The sequence below is a fragment of the Narcine bancroftii genome, chromosome 14, assembly GCF_036971445.1.
Source record: "Narcine bancroftii isolate sNarBan1 chromosome 14, sNarBan1.hap1, whole genome shotgun sequence".
Taxonomy (NCBI): Eukaryota; Metazoa; Chordata; class Chondrichthyes; order Torpediniformes; family Narcinidae; genus Narcine; species Narcine bancroftii.
The window spans coordinates 36,030,424-36,051,375 of NC_091482.1; the positions used below are offsets into that span (position 1 = coordinate 36,030,424).

Consider the following 20,952-nt stretch of genomic DNA (forward strand, 5'->3'; position numbering starts at 1 on the left):
GAAATATATGATGGTGTGTGTGTGTGTGTGTGTGTGTGTGTGTGTGTGTGAGAGAGAGAGAGAGAGAGAGAGAAATGTATGATTGATGTGTGTGTGTGAAAAGCATGAGTGGTGTGTGTTTGTGTGTGAGAGAAATGTATGATATGTGTGTGTGAGAAATGTATGATGTGTGCATGTGAGAAATGTTTGATGGGTTGTGTGTGTGAGAAATATCTGATGGGTGTGTGTGTGAGAAGTGTATAATGGATGTGGGTGTGAGAAATGTATGATGGGTGTTTGTATGTGAGAAATGTATGATGGGTCTGTTTGTGAGAAGTGTATGATGGGTATGTGTGTGAGAAGTGTATGATGGGTGTGTGTGTGTGAAAGAAATGTATGATGGGTTTGTATGTGCGTGAGAAATGTATGATAGGTGTGTGTATGTGAGAAATGTAAGATGGGTATGTGTGTGAGAAGTGTATGATGGGTGTGAGTGTGTTTGTGTGTGCAAAATGTTTGAATGGTGTTTGTGAGAGTAATGTATGATGGGTGTGTTTGTGCGTGTACGAAATGTATGATAGGAGTGTGTATGTGAGAAATGTATGATGGGTGTGTGTTAGAGAGATGTATGATGGTGTGTGTGTGAGGGAGAAATATTTGAAGGGTGTGTGTGAGAGAAATGTAGGATGGGTGTGTGTGTGAGAAGTATATGATGGCTGTGTATATGAGAAATGAATGATGTGTGTATGAGTAATGTATGATTGGTGTGTGTGTGTGTGTGATAAATGTATGATGGGTGTGTGAGTCAGAGAAATGTGTGATGGTGTGTGTATCAGTGATAAATGTATGATGGTGTGTGTGTGAGAGAGAGAGAGGATGTATGATGGATGTGTGTGTGTGTGTGAGAAGTGTATGATTGGTGTGTGTGTGTATGTGTGTGTCTGTGTGTGTGATTGAGAAATGTTTGAAGGGTGTGTGTGAGAAAAATTTATCATGGGTGTGTGTGAGAAGTGTATGATGACTGTGTGTGTGATAAATGTGTGCATGTGTGTGTGTGTCAGAAATGTATGATGGTTGTGTGAGTTAGAGAAATGTATGATGGTATGTGTGTGAAAGAGAAATGTATGATGGTGTGTGTGTGTGTGTGTATGTGAGAGAGAGAGAGAGAAAATGTATGATTGGTGTGTCTGTGTGTGTTTGTGTGTGTGTGAGAAATGTATGATATATGTGTGTGAGAAATGTATGACGTGTGTGTGTGAGAAATATATGATGGGTTACGTATGTGAGAAATATATGATGGGTGTTTATGTGTGTTTGAGAAATGTATGATAGGTGTGTGTATGAGGGAAATGTATGATTGATGTGTTTGTGAGAAGTGTATGATGGGTATGTGTGTGAGAAGTGTATGATGGGAGTGTGTGTGTGAAAGAAATGTATGATGGGTGTGTGTATGTGAGAAATGTATGATGGGTTTGTGTGAGAAGTGTATGATGGCTGTGAGTGTGTGAGAAATGTTTGAAGGGTGTGTGTGAGAGAAATGTATGATGGGAGTGTGAGAATTATACGATGGATGTGAGTGTGTGTGTGAGAAATGTATGATTGGGGTGTGTATATGAGAACTTTATGATAGGTGTGTGTTAGAGAAATGTATGATTGTGTGTGTGTGAGAAGTGTATGATCCCCATGTGTGTGAGAAATGTATGATGGGTGTGTGTGTGACAAGTGTATGATGGGCGTAAGTGTGTTTGTGTGTGTGAGAAATGTTTGAATTGTGTTTGTGAGAGTAATGTATGATAGGTGCGAATGTGCCTGTCAGAAATGTATGATAGGAGTGTGTGTGTGCGTGAGAAATGTATGATGGGTGTTTATGTGCATGTGAGAAATGTATGATAGGTGTGTGTATGTGAGAAATGTACGATGGGTGTGTATGTGCGTGTGAGAAATGTATGATAGGTGTGTACGTGAGAAATGTATGATGGGTGTGTGTGTAAGAAATGTATGATGGAGGTGTGTGTGAGATATGTAGGATGGGTGTGTGTGTATGTGAGAATTGTATTATGGGTGAGTGTGTGTGAGTGAGTGTTTGTGAGAGATAAGTATGTGTGAGAAATGTATGACGTGTGTGTGTGAGAAATGTTTGATGGGTTGTGTATGTGAGAAATAAATGATGGGTGTTTATGTGTGTTTGAGAAATGTATGATAGGTGTGTGTATGTGGAAAATGTATGATTGGTGTGTTTGTGAGAAGTGTATGATGGGTATGTGTGTGAGAAGTGTATGATGGGTATGTATGTGAGAAGTGTATGATAGGTCTGTGTATGTGAGAAATGTATGATGGGTGTGTGTGTGAGATGTGTATGATGGCTGTGAGTGTGTGAGAAATGTTTGAAGGGTGTGTGTTAGAGAAATGTTTAATGGGTGTGTGAGAATTTTACGATGGGTGTGAGTGTGTGTGTGAGAAATGTATGATTGGGATGTGTGTGTATGAGAACTGTATGATGGATGTGTGTTAGAGAAATGTATGATGGTGTGTGTGTGAGGTGTATGATCCCCGTGTGTGTGAGAAATGTATGATGGGTGTCTGTGTGTAAGAAGTGTATGATGGGCGTGAGTGTGTTTGTGTGTGTGAGAAATGCTTGAATTGTGTTTCTGAGAGTAATGTATGATGGGTGTGTATGTGCATGTGAGAAATGTATGATAGGTGTGTGTATGTGAGAAATGCACGATGGGTGTGTATGTGCGTGTGAGAAATGTATGATAGGTGTGTGTACGTGAGAAATGTATGATGGGTGTGTGTGTGAGAAATGTATGATGGAGGTGTGTGTGAGAGTGTGTGAGATATGTAGGATGGGTGTGTGTGTATGTGAGAATTGTATTATGGGTGAGTGTGTGTGAGTGAGTGTGTGTGAGAGATAAGTGTTTGTTAGAAATATATGATGGGTGTGTGTGTATGTGTGTGTGTGAGAAATGTTTGAAGGATGTGTGTGTGAGAAATGTTTGAAGGATGTGTGTGAGGGAAATGTATGATGGGTGTGTGTGTGAAAAGTGTATGATGGTGTCTGCGTGAGAGAGAAATATATGATGGGTGTGTGTGTGAGAAGTATATGATGGTTGTGTGTGTGAGAAATGTATGATGGGTGTGTCTGTGTGTGTGTGTTTGTGTGTGTGTGTGTGAGAGAGAGAGAGAGAGATAGAGAGAGATATGTCTGTGTGTGAGAAATGTATGATGGTGTGTGTGTGAGAGAAATGTATGATGGGTGTGTGAGTGAGAGAAATATATGATGGTGTGTTTGTGTGTGTGTGTGTGTGTGCGCGCGTGTGCGCATGTGTGTGTGTGTGCATGTGTGTGTGTGAGAGAGATATTTGTGTGAGAAATGTATGCTGTGTGTGTGTTTGTGTGCGTATAAGAAATGTTTGAATGGTGTGTGAGAGAAATGCATGATGGGTGTGTGTGTGAGAAGTGTATGATGGCCGCCTGTGAGAAATGTATGATGTGTGTGTGTGTGTGTGAGAAATGTATTAAGGGTGTGTGAGTGAGAGAAATGTATGATGGTGTGTGTGTGTGTGTGTGTGTGTGTGTGTGTGTGTGTGTGTGTGTGTGTGTGTGTGCATGTGTGTGAGAAATGCATGATTGATGTGTGTGTGAAAAGCATGATTGGGGTGTGTGAGAAATGTATGATATGTGTGTGTGTGAAATGTATGATGGAGGTGTGTGTGAGAGTGTGTGAGATATGTAGGATGGGTGTGTGTGTATGTGAGAATTGTATAATGGGTGAATGTGTGTGAGTGAGTGTGCGTGAGTGATAAGTGTTTGTGAGAAATGTATGATGGGTGTGTGTGTATGTGTGTGTGTGAGAAATGTTTGAAGGGTGTGTGTGAGAGAAATGTATGATGGGTGTGTGTGTGAAAAGTGTATGATGGTGTCTGCGTGAGAGAGAAATATATGATGGATGTGTGTGAGAGAAATATATGATGGGTGTGTGTGTTTGAAATGTATGATGGGCGTGTGAGTGAGAGAAATATATGATGGTGTGTGTGTGTGTGTGTGTGTGCGTGCGCGCATGTGTGTTTGTGTGCATATGTTTGTGTGTGAGAGAGAGAGATATGTGTGTGAGAAATGTATGCTGTGTGTGTGTTTGTGTGCCTGTAAGAAATGTTTGAATGGTGTGTGAGAGAAATGTATGATGGGTGTGTGTGTGAGAAGTGTATGATGGCCGTGTGTGAGAAATGTATGATATGTGTGTGTGTGTGTGTGTGTGTGTGTGTGTGTGTGTGTGTGTTTGTGTGTGTGAGAAATGTATGAAGGGTGTGTGAGTGAGAGAAATGTATGATGGTGTGCGTGTGTGAGAAGTGTATGATGGCCGTGTGTGAGAAATGTATGAATTGTGTGTGTGTGTGTGTTTGTGTGTGTGTGTGTGTGTGTGTGCATGTGTGTGAGAAATGCATGTTTGATGTGTGTGTGTGAAAAGCATGATTGGGGTGTGTGTGAGAAATGTATGATATGTTTGTGTGAGAAATGTATGATGTGTTTGTGCGCAATGTATGATGTGTGTGTGTGAGAAATGTTTTATGGGGTGTGTATGTGAGAAATGTATGATGGGTATGTGTGAGAAGTGTATGATGGGGTGTGTGTGAGGAATTTTGAGGGTGTGTGTGTGAGAAATATATGATAGGTTTGTGTGAGAGAGAGAAATGTATGATGGGGTATGTGTGTGAGAAATGTATGATATGTGTGTATGTGTGAGAAGTGTGTGATGGGTATGTGTGTGTCAGAAATGTATGATTCAGGTGTGTGTGTGTTTGTATGAAAAATGTATGATAAGTGTGTGTGTGAGTCTGTGAGAAATGTAGGATTGGTGTGTATGTGAGAATTGTATGATGGGAGTGTGTGTGTGTGTGTGTGTGTGTGTGTGTGTGTCTGTGTGTGAAATGTATGATGAATGTCTGTGTGAGTATTGTATGATGGTTGTCTACATGTGAGATATATATGATAGGTGTGTGTGTGAGTGAAATGTATGATAGCTCTGTGTGTGTGTGAGAAGTGTGTGATGGGTGTGAGCGTGTGTGTGAGAAATGTATGATTGGGATGTGTATGAGAAATGTATGATAGGTGTATGTGTGAGGAATGTATGATGGATGTGTGTGTGCCATAAAATATTTATGATGTGTGTGTATATATATGTGTGTGTGTGAGGAATATATGATGGGTGTGTGTGTGTGAAAAGTAAGTTGGGGGTGTGCGTGTGAGAAATTTATAATGGGGTGTCTGTCTGAGAAATGTATGATGGATGTGTGTGTGTGAGTGAAAAGCATGATTGGTGTGTGTGTGTGCATGTGTGTGAGTGACAAATGTATGATGGGTGTGTGTGTTTATGTGTATGTGAGGAATGTATGATGGGTGTGTGAGGGTCAGAGAGAAATTTCTAATGTGTATATGTGCGTGTGAGAAATGTATGATAGGTGTGTGTATGTGAGAAATGTATTATTGGTGTGAGTGTGAGAAGTGTATGATGGGTTTGAGTGTGTTTGTGTGTGTTTGAGAAATGTATGAAGGGTGTGTGTGTGTGTGTTTGTGTGTGTGACAAGTTTGTGATGGGTGTTTGTGTGCACACTTGCCAATGTGTTTGAGTTTTTTAGTGAGTGTGTATGCATGTGTATTTGTTTGTGTGCAAGTGTGCATGTATTGTGCATGTGCATGTGTGTTTGTGTTGGATGTTCATATTTGTGTGTGTGTGCATGTGTGTGTATATGGATGTGTGTTTGTGTGTATATGCAAATGTGTGGGTGTTTGTGTGAGAAATGTATGACAGGTGTATGTGTGTGTGAGAGAAATTTATGATATGCATGTGTGAGAAATGTATGATGTGTGTGTGCAAAATGTATGATGTGTGTGTGTGAGAAATGTTTGATGGGGTGTGTATGTGAAAATGTATGAAGGGTGTGAGTGTGTGTGTGAAAATGTATGATTGGGGTGTGTGTGTTTATGAGAAATGTATGATAGGTGTGTGTTTGAGAGAAATGTAGGATGGGTGTGTGTGTATGTGAGAAGTGTATGATGGGTGGGTGTGATGAATTTTGAGGGTGTGTGTGTGAGAAATATATGGTAGGTGTGTGTATGAGAGAGAAATGTATAATGGGGTGTGTGTGTCAGAAATGTATGATATGTGTGAGTGTGTGAGAAATGCATGATGGGTGTGAATGGGTGAGAAGTGTGTGATGGGTATGTGTGTGTGAGAAATGTATGATGGATGTGTGTGTATCAGAAAGATATTTATGATGTGTGTATGTGTATATATGTGTGTGTGAGGAATATATGATGTGTGTGTGTGTGTGAAAAGTATGTTGGGGGTGTGTGTATGAGAAATTTATAATGGGTGTGTCTGTCTGAGAAATGTATGATGGATGTGTGTGTTTGTGAAAAGCATGATTGGTGTGTGTGTGTGTTTGTGAGAGAAATGTATGATGGGTGTGTGTGTGTGTGTTTGTGTGTGTGACAAATTTGTGATGGGTGTTTGTTTGTGTGCACACGTGCCAATGTGTTTGTGTCTTTTAGTGAGTGTGTATGCATGTGTATTTGTTTGTGTGTGAGTGTGCATGTATTGTGCATATGCATGTGTGTTTGCGTTGGAAGTTCATATTTGTGTGTGTGTGCATGTGTGTGTATGTGGGTGTGTGTTTGTGTGTATGTGCAAATGTGTGGGTGTTTGTGTGTCTATGTGTGAGCACATATTTGGGTGTGCATAAGTGTGTGTTTGTATATATATGTATACATATCTGTGTTTATGTGTGTATGTGGGTGTGTGTGTGAGAAATGTATGATGGGTGTGGGTGTGAGAAATGTATGATGGGTGTGTATGTATAAGAAATGTGTTATAGGTGTATGTGTGCGTGAGTGTGAGAAATGTATGATTGGTGTGTATGTGAAAAGTTTATGATGGGTGTGTGTGTGTGTGTGTGTGTGTGTGTGTGTGTGTGTGTTAGAAATGTATGATGTGGTTGTGTCTGTGTGAGAAATGTATGATGGGTGTGTGTATGTGTGCCCAAGCACTCATGTGTTTGTGTGTGTTTGTGTCTTTTTGTGAATGTGTACCTATGTGTATTTTTTTGTGCATTTGTGCATTTGTTTTGTGTGTGAGCATGTGTGTGTTTGTGTGTGGGATGTGCATATTTGTGTGTGTGTTAATGTGTGTGTGTGTTTGTGTGTGTGCACAAATGTTTCTGTGTTTGTGTATTTGTGTGTGTGTGCATATGTGTGTATGCATATATGTGTGTGTTTGTGTCTGTATGTGGGTGTGTGTTTGTGTGTGTGCATATATGTTTGTTTGTGTGTTTATTTGTTTGTGCATGTGTGTATTTGTGTGTTTATTTATGTGTTTATGTGTGTATGTGGTTGTGAGTTTGTGTGTGCGCACATATGTGTGTGTGATTGTGTGTTTATATGTGTGTGCTTAAGTTTGTTTGTGTGTTTATGTGTGTTCATGTTTGTGTATGTGCTTTTGCTTGTGTCTGCGCATGCATTTGTGTGCATGTATAGGTATTTGTGTGTGTATTTATGTGTTTTGCACATGTGTGTGTTTATGTTTGTTTTAGCATGTGTATTCATATGTGTGTGTTTCTGTGTGTGTGTTTGTGTGTTTTTTGTGTACATGTATGTGTGTGAGAGAGCACACACGTGTGCACTGTGGTCTGGAGAAACGCTGTTTTATCTGATTGTGTTACTATAGTCAGATCATTTTGAACTTATACTTCACCCTGTAACTCTGCACAGGATTAGGCTGTGAATTATATCTTATCCACGCTGTTTATATTTCATTCAAGCTTCCTCCCACCTCTTTCCTCTCACCATTCCTGCAAATCCTGTTTGTCGAGTCATGGAGTCACAGGATAAGGGAAGAGGCCCTTCATCTCAACATTCCCATGTTCAACATCGTGCCCATCGATAGAAACTATTTACCAGCACTGGGTCCATGGCCTGCGATTCAGATGCTTGAACAACCAAGTTCCTCCATCCATGTTCATCCACCTTCCAGGTGCAAGTGTTTGATAAGGTTCCACACAGAAGATTAGTGTATAAACTTAAAGAGCACGGTATAGGAGGTATGCTATTAAGGTGGATAGAGAATTGGTTGAGGGACAGGAAGCAAAGAGTAGGAATAAATGGGTTCTTTTCAGAATGGCAGCCAGTGATTAGGGCTCAGTGCTGGGGCCGCATTTGTTTACGATATATATCAATGACTTAGATGTGGGAATAGATAGCAGTATCTCAAAATTTGCAGATGATACGAAGTTAGGTGGCAGGATTAGCTGTGTGGAGGATGCTAGGAGAGTGCAGGGTGATTTGGATAAGTTAGACAAGTGGACCAGGGCGTGGCAGATGCAGTATAATGTGCATAAATGTGAGGTTATCCACTTTGGAGGTAAGAACAGGAAGGAGGATTGTTATTTAAATGGTATCTGTTTCAGAAAAGGGGCGATATAGAGTGACTTGGGTGTTGCTGTGCATCAGTCATTGAAAGTAGGCTTGCAGGTGCAGTAAGCGGTGAGGAGGGGGAATGGTATGTTGGCGTTCATAGCGAGAGGATTTGAGTCCAGGAGAGGGAGATCCTTCTGCAGCTGTTCAAGGTCTTGGTGAGACCACACCTGGAGTACTGGGTGCAGTTTTGGTTGCCTTATCTGAGGAAGAATATCCTTACCTTGGAGGGAGTGCAGAGAAGGTTCACTAGGCTGATACCGGGGATGGAGGGACTCGCATATGAAGAAATGTTGGATAAGCTAGGCTTGTATTCTCTGGAATTTAGAATATTGAGGGGGGGATCTGATAGAAACATAAAATTCTTAAGGGTTTAGACAGACTATACGCAGGAAGGTTGTTTCCAATACTGGGAAAAACCAGAAGCAGGGGCCATAGTTTAAGGATGAGGGGGAATTTTTTAGGACTGAGATGAGGAAAAATTTCTTCTCTCAGAGAGTGGTAAATGTTTGGAATTCTTTGCCCCAGGAAATAGTTGAGGCCGGTTCCCTGTCAATATTTAAGTGTAGGTTAGATTTGGCCCTTGTGGCCAAGGGGATTAAGGGGTATGGGGAGAAGGCGGGAACCGGGTATTGATCAACCATGATCATAAAGAATGGAAGTGCAGGCTTGAAGGGCCAAATGGTCTACTCCTACATCTATTTTCTATGTTTCACTCAGGTCCTTTCTAAGATCCCTCCTTCCAGTTCCTCTCATTCCTGAATATTTTCCGTTGAATTCAAATGGGATTTAGCATTGCCTAACCTGTATTTTCGCTGCAATAAACTAATGTGCTGGAGAATCTCAGCAGGTCATGCAACGTCCATGGGAAGCAAAGGTAATATAACTAATATTTTGAGGCTTGACCTCTTCACCCTGCTGAGTTTCTCCAGCACCCTTGTGTATTGCAGTGTATTCTGGTGTTTGAAACTACCTTTACTGGTTTGGGACTCCAAAAACAGCAGCTGGTGAACCAAGCCCATGGTAGGCACCCGCCTCCCGTCCACTGACGACATCTTTGCAACGTGCTGCCTCTAGGAGGAAGTCAAGGTCGGGCATTTAACTTAAAGGACCCTGGTGACCATCTCTTCTCACAGCTTCCTTCACACAGGAGGTGCCGAAGCCTGCAGTCCAGCACCTCTATGTTCAAAAAAACTCTTGGGCTCTTGAACCTCCCAATAACTACTGTAACTCTAACCCTAAACCACTACAGGACCACCAACAGATCTGCCTGCACCATTGAATCATGTTCTTTCCCAAACTGCAAATGGATATTTATTTGTCCATCCTTTTCTATTTATTATTTCTTTTTCTGTCTCATGGCATATTCTGGTCATTACACTATTGCGGTTGATCTATTTTACACGTCTGTGTGGCTGCAGCTGGTAAGAATGTTGGTGCATTTGTACAATGTACTCATGTATATGACAAGAAACTCCATTAAATGGATCATTCGCCTTAGCAACGTTAAATAAGCTGCCTGATCAATCGGCACTGATGGCCTTGCAGTTGGCTCACATTTTTTTGCAAATATTTTTCTGCATTTCAACCAGCCTTGGAAGTGCATCAAACATTTAGAATTAGCATTAGTATTAGCTATGTCCCAGTTCTGACTTTGCTTCCCTACGATCCTGCCCCATTGGCTTCTGCGGAGTCTAACTGTGCCAAGATGGGCGGCTGGGGCTGCCATTATGTGTTCCAGACCCCAGAGAGGGTACAAAAGGGGAATGCTCGCTTCACTTTTCATTTAGAAATGCAGCCCTGCAACAGGCCCATTTTGTCCCGTGACCACAGGCTGCCAAATTACACCCACATGACCAATTAACCTACGAGCTGTACATCTTTGGGATGTGGGAGAACGTACAAACTCTTTACAGACAGCTGCAGATTTGAATCCGGGTCACTGGTGCTGCAATGGCATTGCACCATCTTCTGCACTAACCGTGCCACCCTGAACATTGCAGCACAGTACAGGCCCTTCAGCCCTCAATGCAGTGCTAACTTATATAAACCTATTCCACAGCTATTTTTTTTTCTCTACCTCATACCCATAACCCTCTCTAGGAATGGGCTGCAGATGTTTTCCAAATAAATCATGTGGCACAGAAATGCGGCACATATGGCCTGTTGTGCTTATGATGGTCAGATCAGTTTGAACTTATACTTCACCCCTGTCATTGAAAGTTACCAATCAGCTTCAACCACCAATTATGTTCTGCATTCCAGTTCCCGCTGCATAACTCACGCATAACTCACTGCATATCTCGCTGCATAACTAATACTCATTTTCTTTTTTCTCTGGTTATCTTGCCTGTTATCTTAATTCTGGGTCACACAGGAAGTCATTCAACCATTCAGACCACTGAGCAACAGTGTTTAGCTGGCAAAATGGTCTGTCCTGATGGCAACTGCGTAAATAAATACAATGGCTTCTGCGATGGTGTTCCTGATTGTTCAGATGGAAGTGATGAGTGGAACTGTGGTGAGTCCACCTCTCTGTTTTCTATTGCCTTTTCTATTCAATGTACTAATGAGGTTGCCTTCGGCCCCACCCTGGAGCACAAGCACTGTTTAGTGGCAAGAAGGCAACTGACCTTTCCTTCTCCTGCATTTTACAAGTTTTCAAAAACATAATTTGATTGAAAGATTCAAGGTCCTGATGGGTTTTCACGGAATGAGATGTGGAAAAAATCTTTCTTCTTGTGGAAGAAGAACCACAAGTCAAATTTTAAAATGAAGGAAGCTCCTCCATTTAACTTAGAGCCAAGGCAAAACATGTTCATTCACCAGGTCCCTCAGTCCTTATCTCGAAGGCTGATGGAAGCAGAGTCTTTGAATACTTTGAAGGCAGACGGAGCAGAAGTGGTGAAAATGGGTCAATTTCGGCATTTAGGAAGAATTTAGACAGGTACGTGAATGGGAGGGGTATGGAAGGTTATGGTCCAGGTGCAGGTCAATCGGACTAGACCAGAGGTCCTCAACCTTTTTCTTTCCACTCACATCCCACTTTAAGTAATCCCCATGCCATAGGTGCTCTGTAAGGGATTGCTTAAGGTGGAATGTGGGTGGAAAGAAAAAGTTTGAAAACCACAATGACCACTATCATTGACTTGTTATGTGCACGGTTTCAAAACTCCAAAGGAAATGGGCCAATGACAATTTTTCTCAAGCAAACTATTTCAGTAACAATTGGTCTAGAGCAGTGATTCTCAACCTTCCCTTCCCACTCACATCCCACCTTAAGCAATCCCTAACTAATCACAGAGCACAGATGGCATAGGGATTACATAAAGTGGGTGGAAATAAAAAGGTTGAGAACCACTGGACTGGACAGAATAGTACTTCAGTACAGACTAGATAGGCTGAAGGGCCTATTTCTATACTGTCATGTTCTATACAGAGAGCTTTATGTTGAGGAGAACTCAACATCTCATTTGTCAGGAAGGTGCAACAGTGACTGCATTCCCTGAGAAGACTGAAGTGGGCAAGGCTACAGGCCACCACCATGTCAACTTACTATAGGGGCTATATCCTGGCCGGCTGCATCAGAAAAATGCCAGTTGCTACAGAGAAATGGATTGAGGTCAATCCACAGGACCGTAAGAGTGGTAGAGATGATTACTGGAGTCTCTGCTCTCCCCCCACCCCCACTGACATGATTTACTGGGATCGTTGTCTGAAGAGGGTTCACAAAATTACTGAGGATCCTTTCAACCCTGCACACAATATATTTCAGCTGCTCCCATAAGGGAAGGTGTACAGGAGCATCAGAGCCAGCGCCACCAGGCTGAGGAACAGTTTATTCCTGTGGGAAGTTAAAATGCTGAACCCCCAGCTCACACTAACCATCTGAGACTCTCATTTGTACAAAACAACAACATTTATCTATCTATTTATTTATTTAGATATAATGCTTGTCCTGGAAATGTCTTATTTGTCTGTACGTGTGTGATGTCTGGTGGTATGTCTGAGCGTTTTTGCACCGAGGACCGGAGAATGCTGTTTCATCAGGTTGCACTTGTACAATCAGATGTCAATAAACTTGACTTTTTGATGAGCAAGAGGGTGAATGTGTATGTAGGGGTCAGGTGGTAACAAGGAACTAAGGTTACAATCAAGTCTCACTGCACAACAGACCATCCACGTACCTGTTCAAATTTTTGTTAAATGTCAAAATTGAGCCAGCGTTCACCACTTCAGCTCCTTCTGCTGTCAAAATATTCAAAAAATCTGCTTCCACCAGCCTTCAAGATGAGGGCTTCAGGCTGAGGGGACCTCCTTCTGCTCCCCATTCCATACAAGTAATTGATAAGAAATTATACAAAACAGTAAATGTTTAAATTTACAAAGATTTCAATCATTACATGATGGTTATTGGCCTTACCCTCCCTCCCTAAACCTCCCACCCCCCCCCAAAGAAAATTATGTATAAAAAAGAATATATAATAATATAAAGTAGAGAAAAGGATAAAGAAAAATAGCTTCCTGGACTGCTCAGAGAATCGCTTCCCAACACACAGGACTCCAGCAAGGTTTATCCGATCAGTTTTGAGAGGAAGATGAGCCCAGGGCTCAAGGAGCAGGAAGAACCACGACATATTTATGCCTAAAATTTGCATGTACAGGCTCCAAATTTGCAAAAATATACCATATTCATTTTTCAAATTGTATGTAATTTTCTGTATTCCATCTTCCCAAACCCAAATGTGAATCAGACTTCCAAGTCACTGCAATGCAATTCCTCACCATCACTAATGCTATTTTAACAAATTTTGTTTGGTTTATTGATGACTTTCACCGTGGCCATTATTCCTTCTATATTTGCTGCTCTTCATAGTTATGCATGCATGCAGCTAAAATCAACTGGGTGAAGGACAGCACATCCACAATTTGCATAGTTTAGTCCTGTAACATATTTTAGAGTGAATCTACTGGGCATGCATTCATGTAAGATACTGGGGTAAGGGATTTGCTGACATTCCAATGTTCAGCTGTAGCCATGGAAAGGTCAAGATTGAATCTATCATCATCTGTCACCAATCCATCCCATCACACCTTTGAAAGGAGGTGTGATGCTCCCTCCTTTTATTAACCTTACTCTGTATCAATATCATTCGCTTAGCTGCATCTATGTAGTTCAAGGTAGTGCCGAGGGATTGTGCAGCTTGAATGGTCTTTGGGTAGGAGCGATCACAATATGATCGAATTGTCACTCGACATGGAGAGTGATGAAATTAAAATCGAGACTAAGGTCCTGAATTTAAATAAAGGGAATTATGATGGTATGAGACGGGAGTTGAGTAAGATTGATTGGGTGGAATTTATGGGGGAGTTGACTGTGGATGGACAATGGAAAGCATTCACAGATCTAATGGAGAAATTGCAAAAATCGTTTATACCGGTTTGGCATAAAAATAAACCAAAAAAGGTGACTCAACCGTGGATAACAAGGGAAATTAGAGACAGCATTGGGTCCAAAGAGAGAGCATATCAATTGGCCAAAAAAAAGTACCACAACCGAAGACTGGGAGCAGTTCAAGATGCACCAAAGGAGGACAAAGGGATTAATCAAGGGAGCAAAAATAAATTACGAAAGTAAGCTTGCGGCAAATATAAAATCCGACTGCAAAAGCTTTTATAAATATGTCAAGAGGAAAAGATTGGTGAAATCCAGAGTAGGTCCTTTGCAGTCGGAATCAGGGGAATATATAATGGGGAATAAGGAAATGGCAGACCAATTAAATTCTTACTTTAGTTCTGTTTTTACAAGAGGATACAAATAACCTCCCAAGGATGTTGGAAAACATAGAGACTAATGCAAGGGAGGAACTGAAAGAAATCAGTATCTCTAAGGACATGGTCTTGGGGAAATTGATGGGATTGAAGGCAGATAAATCCCAAGGGCCTGATAATCTACATCCTAGGGTACTTAAGGAAGTGGCCATTCAGATAGCAGATGCTTTAAGAATTATTTTCCAGAACTCGATAGACTCAGGATCAGTACCCATGGATTGGAGGGTAGCTAATGTTACCCCATTATTTAAAAAGGGGGGGTAGAGAAAAAGTGGGGAATTATAGGCCGGTGAGCCTCACATCAGTAGTGGGCAAAATGATGGAATCCATTATTAAGGATGTAATAGCGGAGCATATGACTAGCAGAGAAGGGATCGGACGGAGTCAACATGGATTTACAAAAGGTAAATCGTGCTTGACAAATCTATTGGAATTCTTTGAGATTGTGACAGGTAAAATAGATGGGGGAGAGCCAGTTGATGTGGTGTACCTGGACTTCCAAAAGGCCTTCGATAAGGTCCCGCATAAACGACTGGCTTCCAAAATCAAGGCTCATGGGATTGGGGGAAAAGTATTGATGTGGATTGAGAACTGGCTGGCAGGTAGAAGACAGAGAGTTGGGATAAATGGCTCATTTTCTGAGTGGCAGGCGGTGACCAGTGGGGTGCCACAGGGATCTGTACTGGGACCCCAGCTGTTCACAATTTACATTAATGATCTAGATGAGGGGATTGGATGCAATATCTCCAAATTTGCAGATGACACTAAGCTAGGTGGGGTTGTGTGCAAGGAAGAGGGGGTCAGGAAGCTCCAGTGTGATTTGGATAAATTGAGGGACTGAGCAGATACATGGCAAATGCACTACAATGTGGATAAATGTGAGGTTATCCACTTAGGTAATACAAACCGGAGGGCAGATTACTATTTGAATGGCAATAGATTAAGAGATGGGGAAGTGCAGAGAGACCTAGGGGTACTTGTACATCAGTCTCTGAAGGCGAGCATGAAGGTACAGCAGGCGATTAAAAAGGCAAATGGTATGTTGGCCTTCATATCAAGAGGGTTTGAGTATAGGAACAAGGATATCTTACTGCAGCTGTACAGAGCCTTGGTGAGACCACACCTGGAGTATTGTGTGCAGTTTTGGTCACCTTATCTAAGGAAGGATGTTCTTGCAATGGAGGGAGTGCAAAGGTGATTCACCAGGCTGATACCTGGAATGGCAGGAATGACTTATGAGGAAAGATTGCGCAAATTGGGATTGTACTCCCTGGAGTTTAGAAGATTGAGAGGGGATCTCATAGAGACATATAAAATTCTGGCAGGACTGGACAGAATGGATGCAGATGGGATGTTTCCAATGATGGGAAAATCCAGAACCCGGGGCCATGGTTTGAGGATAATAGGCAAACCATTTAGGACCGAGATGAGGAGGAATTTCTTTACCCAGAGGGTGGTGAACCTGTGGAATTCATTGCCACAGAGGGCAGTAGAGGCAGGTTCATTAAATATATTTAAGAGGGAATTAGATATATTTCTTCAGTATAAGGGTATTAAAAGTTACAGAGAGAAGGGAGGGACAGGGTACTGAACTTTAAGATCAGCCATGATCTCGTTGAATGGCGGAGCAGGCTCGAAGGGTCGAATGACCTACTCCTGCTCCTATCTTCTATGTTTCTATGCTTCTATGTATTGGATGAAGTTAGCACCTATTATTGGGGCAATGGCCATTAAATAGGGTTTAATCACTTGACCTCTTTCACCCCTCCATCATTGTTCTCCCAAAATAAGTCTCACAGGATTGCCTTCAAGTCCCAGCTGGAAGCATCATTATCCAATCATATAACCTGGAGACAAATAAGCAGACGTGTGCTAGAAACTTCAGTAACTCACCATCTTGTGTAAAACTCCTGTGATTTCCTCTAAGGCCCACACACAGTGAGCACTTCACTTTAATCAAGGGTGTTATCAGGTCAATCCAGCACCTGTAGCAAGAGGGTACTCTCTCATCATCAGTTCGCTCGCACAGGACCACATGAACAGTGGTGGCAGAGGGCATTGAGGGTGCTTTCTAATGGAAGTGGTCCTGTGCTAGGGAACTGACGATGAGCGAGTACACTCCTGCGACAGTGTTGGATTGATCTGATAACACCCTTGATTAAAGTGAAGTGCTCAGTGTAGGTTGAGAGGGAATCTGAAGATCCAGGGAAGTCGCCCATGTGTGACTCCTTCCAGGAGTTGCTCAGGTATGGTATCTGATGTATTTGCAGTCCAGAGAATAAGGCTGAGAGATGCTTGAGGCACAGGGTCAGATTACCAGCATCATTACTCTTTCATGGAGCTGTGAGAACAAATAGTGTGGTGGTTTCAGTAATGATAATGGAGGAAGATTCACTGTTGATTGAGCCCGTGAGACATGTCCAAAGCATTCTCCTTCACTTACCCCTCTTTTCATGGCCAGCTCCCCACAGGAGCAAATAGAACAATAATGTTATGCTGGGACCCTTGCAGTCATTTACAAAGGAGCCCATTTAAAGCTCCACAAGATTCCTAAACTCAATCAGAGACTCATTTAATGACTTTTACTTTGCACATTATATATTATTGAATATTTATTTTCTGTATTGCTTTTGTTTGCATTTTTAATTTTTTTAATTTATTTTTTTTTAAATTTCGACCCACACACCCATGTCACCCAATTACACCCAATTCTCCTTCAATCCCCGGTATGTTTTGAATGGTGGAAGGAAACCGGAGCCCCCGGGGAAAACATACAAACTCCTTACAGACATTGTGAGATTCAACTCCCGGTCCCGATTGCAGGCGCTGTAACAGCATTGCACTAACCATGGTGCCGGCCACTACGCCCTTCTTGTTCCTTGTTTACATTTCTCTCTTTGTACACCTATCTTTTCTAGAGTCCAGTTTTTTTTTGTTTTTTTTTAAATTTTTTATTTTTCACACCATAAATCACATTAGCCACGCTACACACTTTTTCTTTTTCACACATATACAGTGACTTTTTCTCCCCCCCCCTCCCTCCTCCCAAGCCACCCCCCCACCCCACCCCCTCCCATCCATTTTAGGTATACAATCTAGGTTACATTAAACCAGTCAGATAATGTTGTCATTCAACAAAAATACACCAGAAATTCTACTGAGTCCATTCTTTTCTTTCCTTCTCCTTCCATCAACTTAGGTAATGATTGTCCCCGGTAGGTTTTCGCTATTGTATTTAATGTAAGGCTCCCATATTTGTTCGAATATTTCAATATTATTTCTTAAACTATATGTAATTTTTTCTAATGGAATACATTTATTCATTTCTATATACCATTGTTGTATTTTCAGATTATCTTCCAATTTCCAGGTTGACATAATACATTTTTTTGCTACGGCTAGTCCAGTTTTTTTTGCACCACTGATAAGTAGAAATTCTGCCTCACCCACAGGGTTGTTTGTGATGTCATGCATGTACTCCAGCAATAAATCTGAACTTTCAACTTTGTGCTTCAAGAGTTCCCCAAGTATCTGTGAATTTAAACAACTGTGGGACCTTTAACCAGTGTCAGTTCCAAGGGTCTTTACCCTGAACTGTTAACTCTGCATTTCTTTCCACAGCTGCCTCTGACCTGCTGTTTCCAGTCTCAAAGGGAAAGGTATCCATTAGCTGCCAATCACACATGGGGGGAGGGGGTTGGGGCTGAGCCCAGACTCCATTCATTCTAACCAAGGAGAGTCATTTCACGTTTGTGATTCACCAAGAGGTCATAGGTGGGAGGGTAGAAGAGGAAAAAACTGAGGCAATGGAGAGGGTAGCTCTGATAGGGGAGTGGAAAGATGAAGGAAAGAAGGCAGAGGGATAGAGAGACACTTCGGAGAGGGCGTTTAAGGCGTTTAATGTTTGTTATATACATTAATGATCTAGATGATGGGGTGGTAAATTGGATTAGTACATATGCAGATGGTACTAAGATAGGTGGTGCTGTGGACAGGAGGAAGGTTTTCAAATCTTGCAGAGAGATTTGGGAAAGTTGGAAGAGTGGGCTGAAAGTTGGCAAATGGAGTTTAATGCTGTGAGGTGCTACATTTTGGTAGGACTAATCAAAATTAATATTGGACTAATCAAAATTGGACATACCTGGTGAATGGTGGAGCGTTAAAGAATGCAAATGAACAGAGAGATCTAGGAATAATGGTACACAATTCCCTGAAGGCGGAATCTCAGGTGGATAGGGTCGTGAAGAAGGCTTTTGGAATGCTGACCTTTATAAATCAGAGCATAGAGTATAAGAGTTGGGAGGTAATGGACAAGGCATTGGTGAGGCCAAATTTGGAATATTGTGTTCAGTTTGGGTCACCAAATTACAGGAAGGATGTGAACAAAATAGAAAGAAGATTCACCAGAATGAAACTTGGTTTCAGCACCTAAGTTCTAGAGAAAGGATAGACAAGTTAGGACTTTATTCCTTGGAGCGTAGACAGCCTTATTAGAGATTAATTAGAGATTTATTAGAGATTTTTAAAATGTTGCGGGGGATAGATGGAGTAGATGTGGATAGACTTTTTCCATTGAGGAGAGGAGAGATTCAATTAGAGGACATGAGCTGAGAGTTAGGGGGGATAAGTTTAGGTGTAACACAAGGGGAAGCTTCTTTACTCAGGGAGTGGCATCTGTGTGGAACGAGCTTCCAGAGGAAAAGTTTGGATAGGTTTATGGATGTAGAAGGTATGGAGGGTTAAGGGTGGAATGCAGGTCAGTGAGACTAAGAGAGTATAAGTGTTTCAGCACGGACTAGAAGGGCTGTGATGGGTAGTTTTAGTGCTGTAATTGTTCTATGGTTATTCCACATGAACTGTGCTGCCCAATTACTTCTTGTATGTAATGAGATGTAAATTTTATTTTAATGTGAACCAGATTGTGAAGTACCTCTTGACACTGCTTGTTCGTCAGTAGTGATTCTCACCGGAATGAAGTATAAAAATCCTTGCCAGGGGTCCCTTATCTCCAGCAGATGGGTGTTGACCACTGAAAGCTGTGCGGACGACAGGTATAAAGACCATTCTTTCTCCGCTAATTAGTTGGGATGATTCACTCATTGCCAGCTGAGCTTGTGGAAGCATGCTAGATCATACAGCATGAACAAGACAGGATAATGACAACTTCGTAAAAACACACAGAATTGTTGGAGGAACTGAGTCTGTAAGAGGTAAAGATATATTCCTGATGTTTTGGGCCTCAGCCCTTCTTCAAGGTATAAGGAATAAACTGGAAGGCATCTAAATAAAGACTTAAGACTGACAGGGGGAGGAGTCCAGACCAAGAAGTTAATTGGATATGATATGAGGAAAGGTGAGAATTTATTTTGGATTTGTGAAAGGAGAAAGAGAAAAGGGAGAAGAGAGGGAGGGGAGAGAGAGAGAGAGAGAGAGAGAGAGAGAAAGAGAGAGAGAGAGGGAGCCCTCAGGGAAAGGCAACAGGGGGAAAAAGAAAGGGGAGGGGTGGATTTAACGGAATCCAGAGAAGTTGATATTATTACCATCTGGTTGGAGGGCACCCAGATGGAAGATGAGGTGTTGTTCCTCCAATTTGCAGTATTCTTAGTCTGGTAGATCATGAGACCATGGACAGACATGTCAGCAAGGGAATTCAGATGGGGAATTGAAATGGGTGGTGTTACAAGTCCAGAGGACACCAAAACCCAGCAGCAAAAGAAATTCACCAAGACAAATGGTTACTTAAACAAAAGACATTTTCAATTTTTTTAAACATAAAAACAGGATCAAACTTTAACTTATTACTATTAACTTAACCCCCTTCTAATTCTAAGTGCACATGTATGTAATGTGTATATGTTCAGGAAAGTTCTTTGATTCACAATCTCACTTCTCACTCCTCCAAGTTCACTGGTTGCAGGCAATTCTTATACTGTGCACAGAATTTAACATTTATGAATTTTTGCCAAGATCTGGTGCTGAAAAGTAATTGGTTACCGCTCAGGAAGATTCTCGTTGGTTTCAGAGAGAGATTTGTTGTTCTCTGGACACAAACAAACTGATTCCCTCTGATCAGCCACTTTGGTGTCTGGCCAAAGAAACTTGCCCCATCATGGGTTTTCCAAGTGATAAGCTCTTCTTCCAGGTCACCACAGAGTTCCTCTTGTTTCCCTTATTTCAGGAGAAACACTCTAGCCAGCCATTTCCTCTTGTAAGGATTAAAAGAGTTTTGAACAGGCTGAACTCAGAACTCACAACCCATCTTCAAACTGGGGTTTAAACAAACTGCCAGCTGGCCATGTTGCAACCTCCAAAAGCTACTGCAGAACTGTCCAACTGAATTCTCTCTCTCATTCACACACACTCTCTCTCTCTTTCTCTAAGAGAAGTCCTCGTTCTTTCCTCTCTCCCCCCCTCTCTCTTTCTCTCTCTCTCTCTCTCTCTCTCTCTCTCTCTCTCCCTTTGTAAAAACCAGAACCTCTTGCAGGGCTAACCCAATCTTTGAAAGATCTTTATCGGCACTTTGAACCTGGACTGATTATTTGCACCTGCTTTTTAAAATTTCTTCTCAAAACAGTCCCCTTGTCTTTTGCAAAACCACTGGTGCCTGCATGACTGGTTTCAGCCAAACTCTTGCATTTTAAATAAAATGTGAAGTGTTACTCTGTTTGTAAA

The 20,952-nt window shown here is 41.7% G+C and overlaps 1 protein-coding gene across 3 annotated transcripts in view; it reads left to right on the forward strand.

Annotated features, from left to right (window-relative positions):
* The window catches only part of LOC138749995 (transmembrane protease serine 6-like), a 125,976-nt gene that overhangs the window by 89,733 nt on the left and 15,291 nt on the right, over positions 1-20,952 (forward strand). For all 3 annotated transcript variants that reach the window (XM_069912132.1, XM_069912131.1, XM_069912133.1), the window contains exons 8-9: positions 10,826-10,969; positions 19,199-19,331. In XM_069912132.1, the coding sequence (XP_069768233.1) occupies positions 10,826-10,969; positions 19,199-19,331 (277 nt within the window). The remainder of the gene's footprint in view (positions 1-10,825; positions 10,970-19,198; positions 19,332-20,952) is intronic.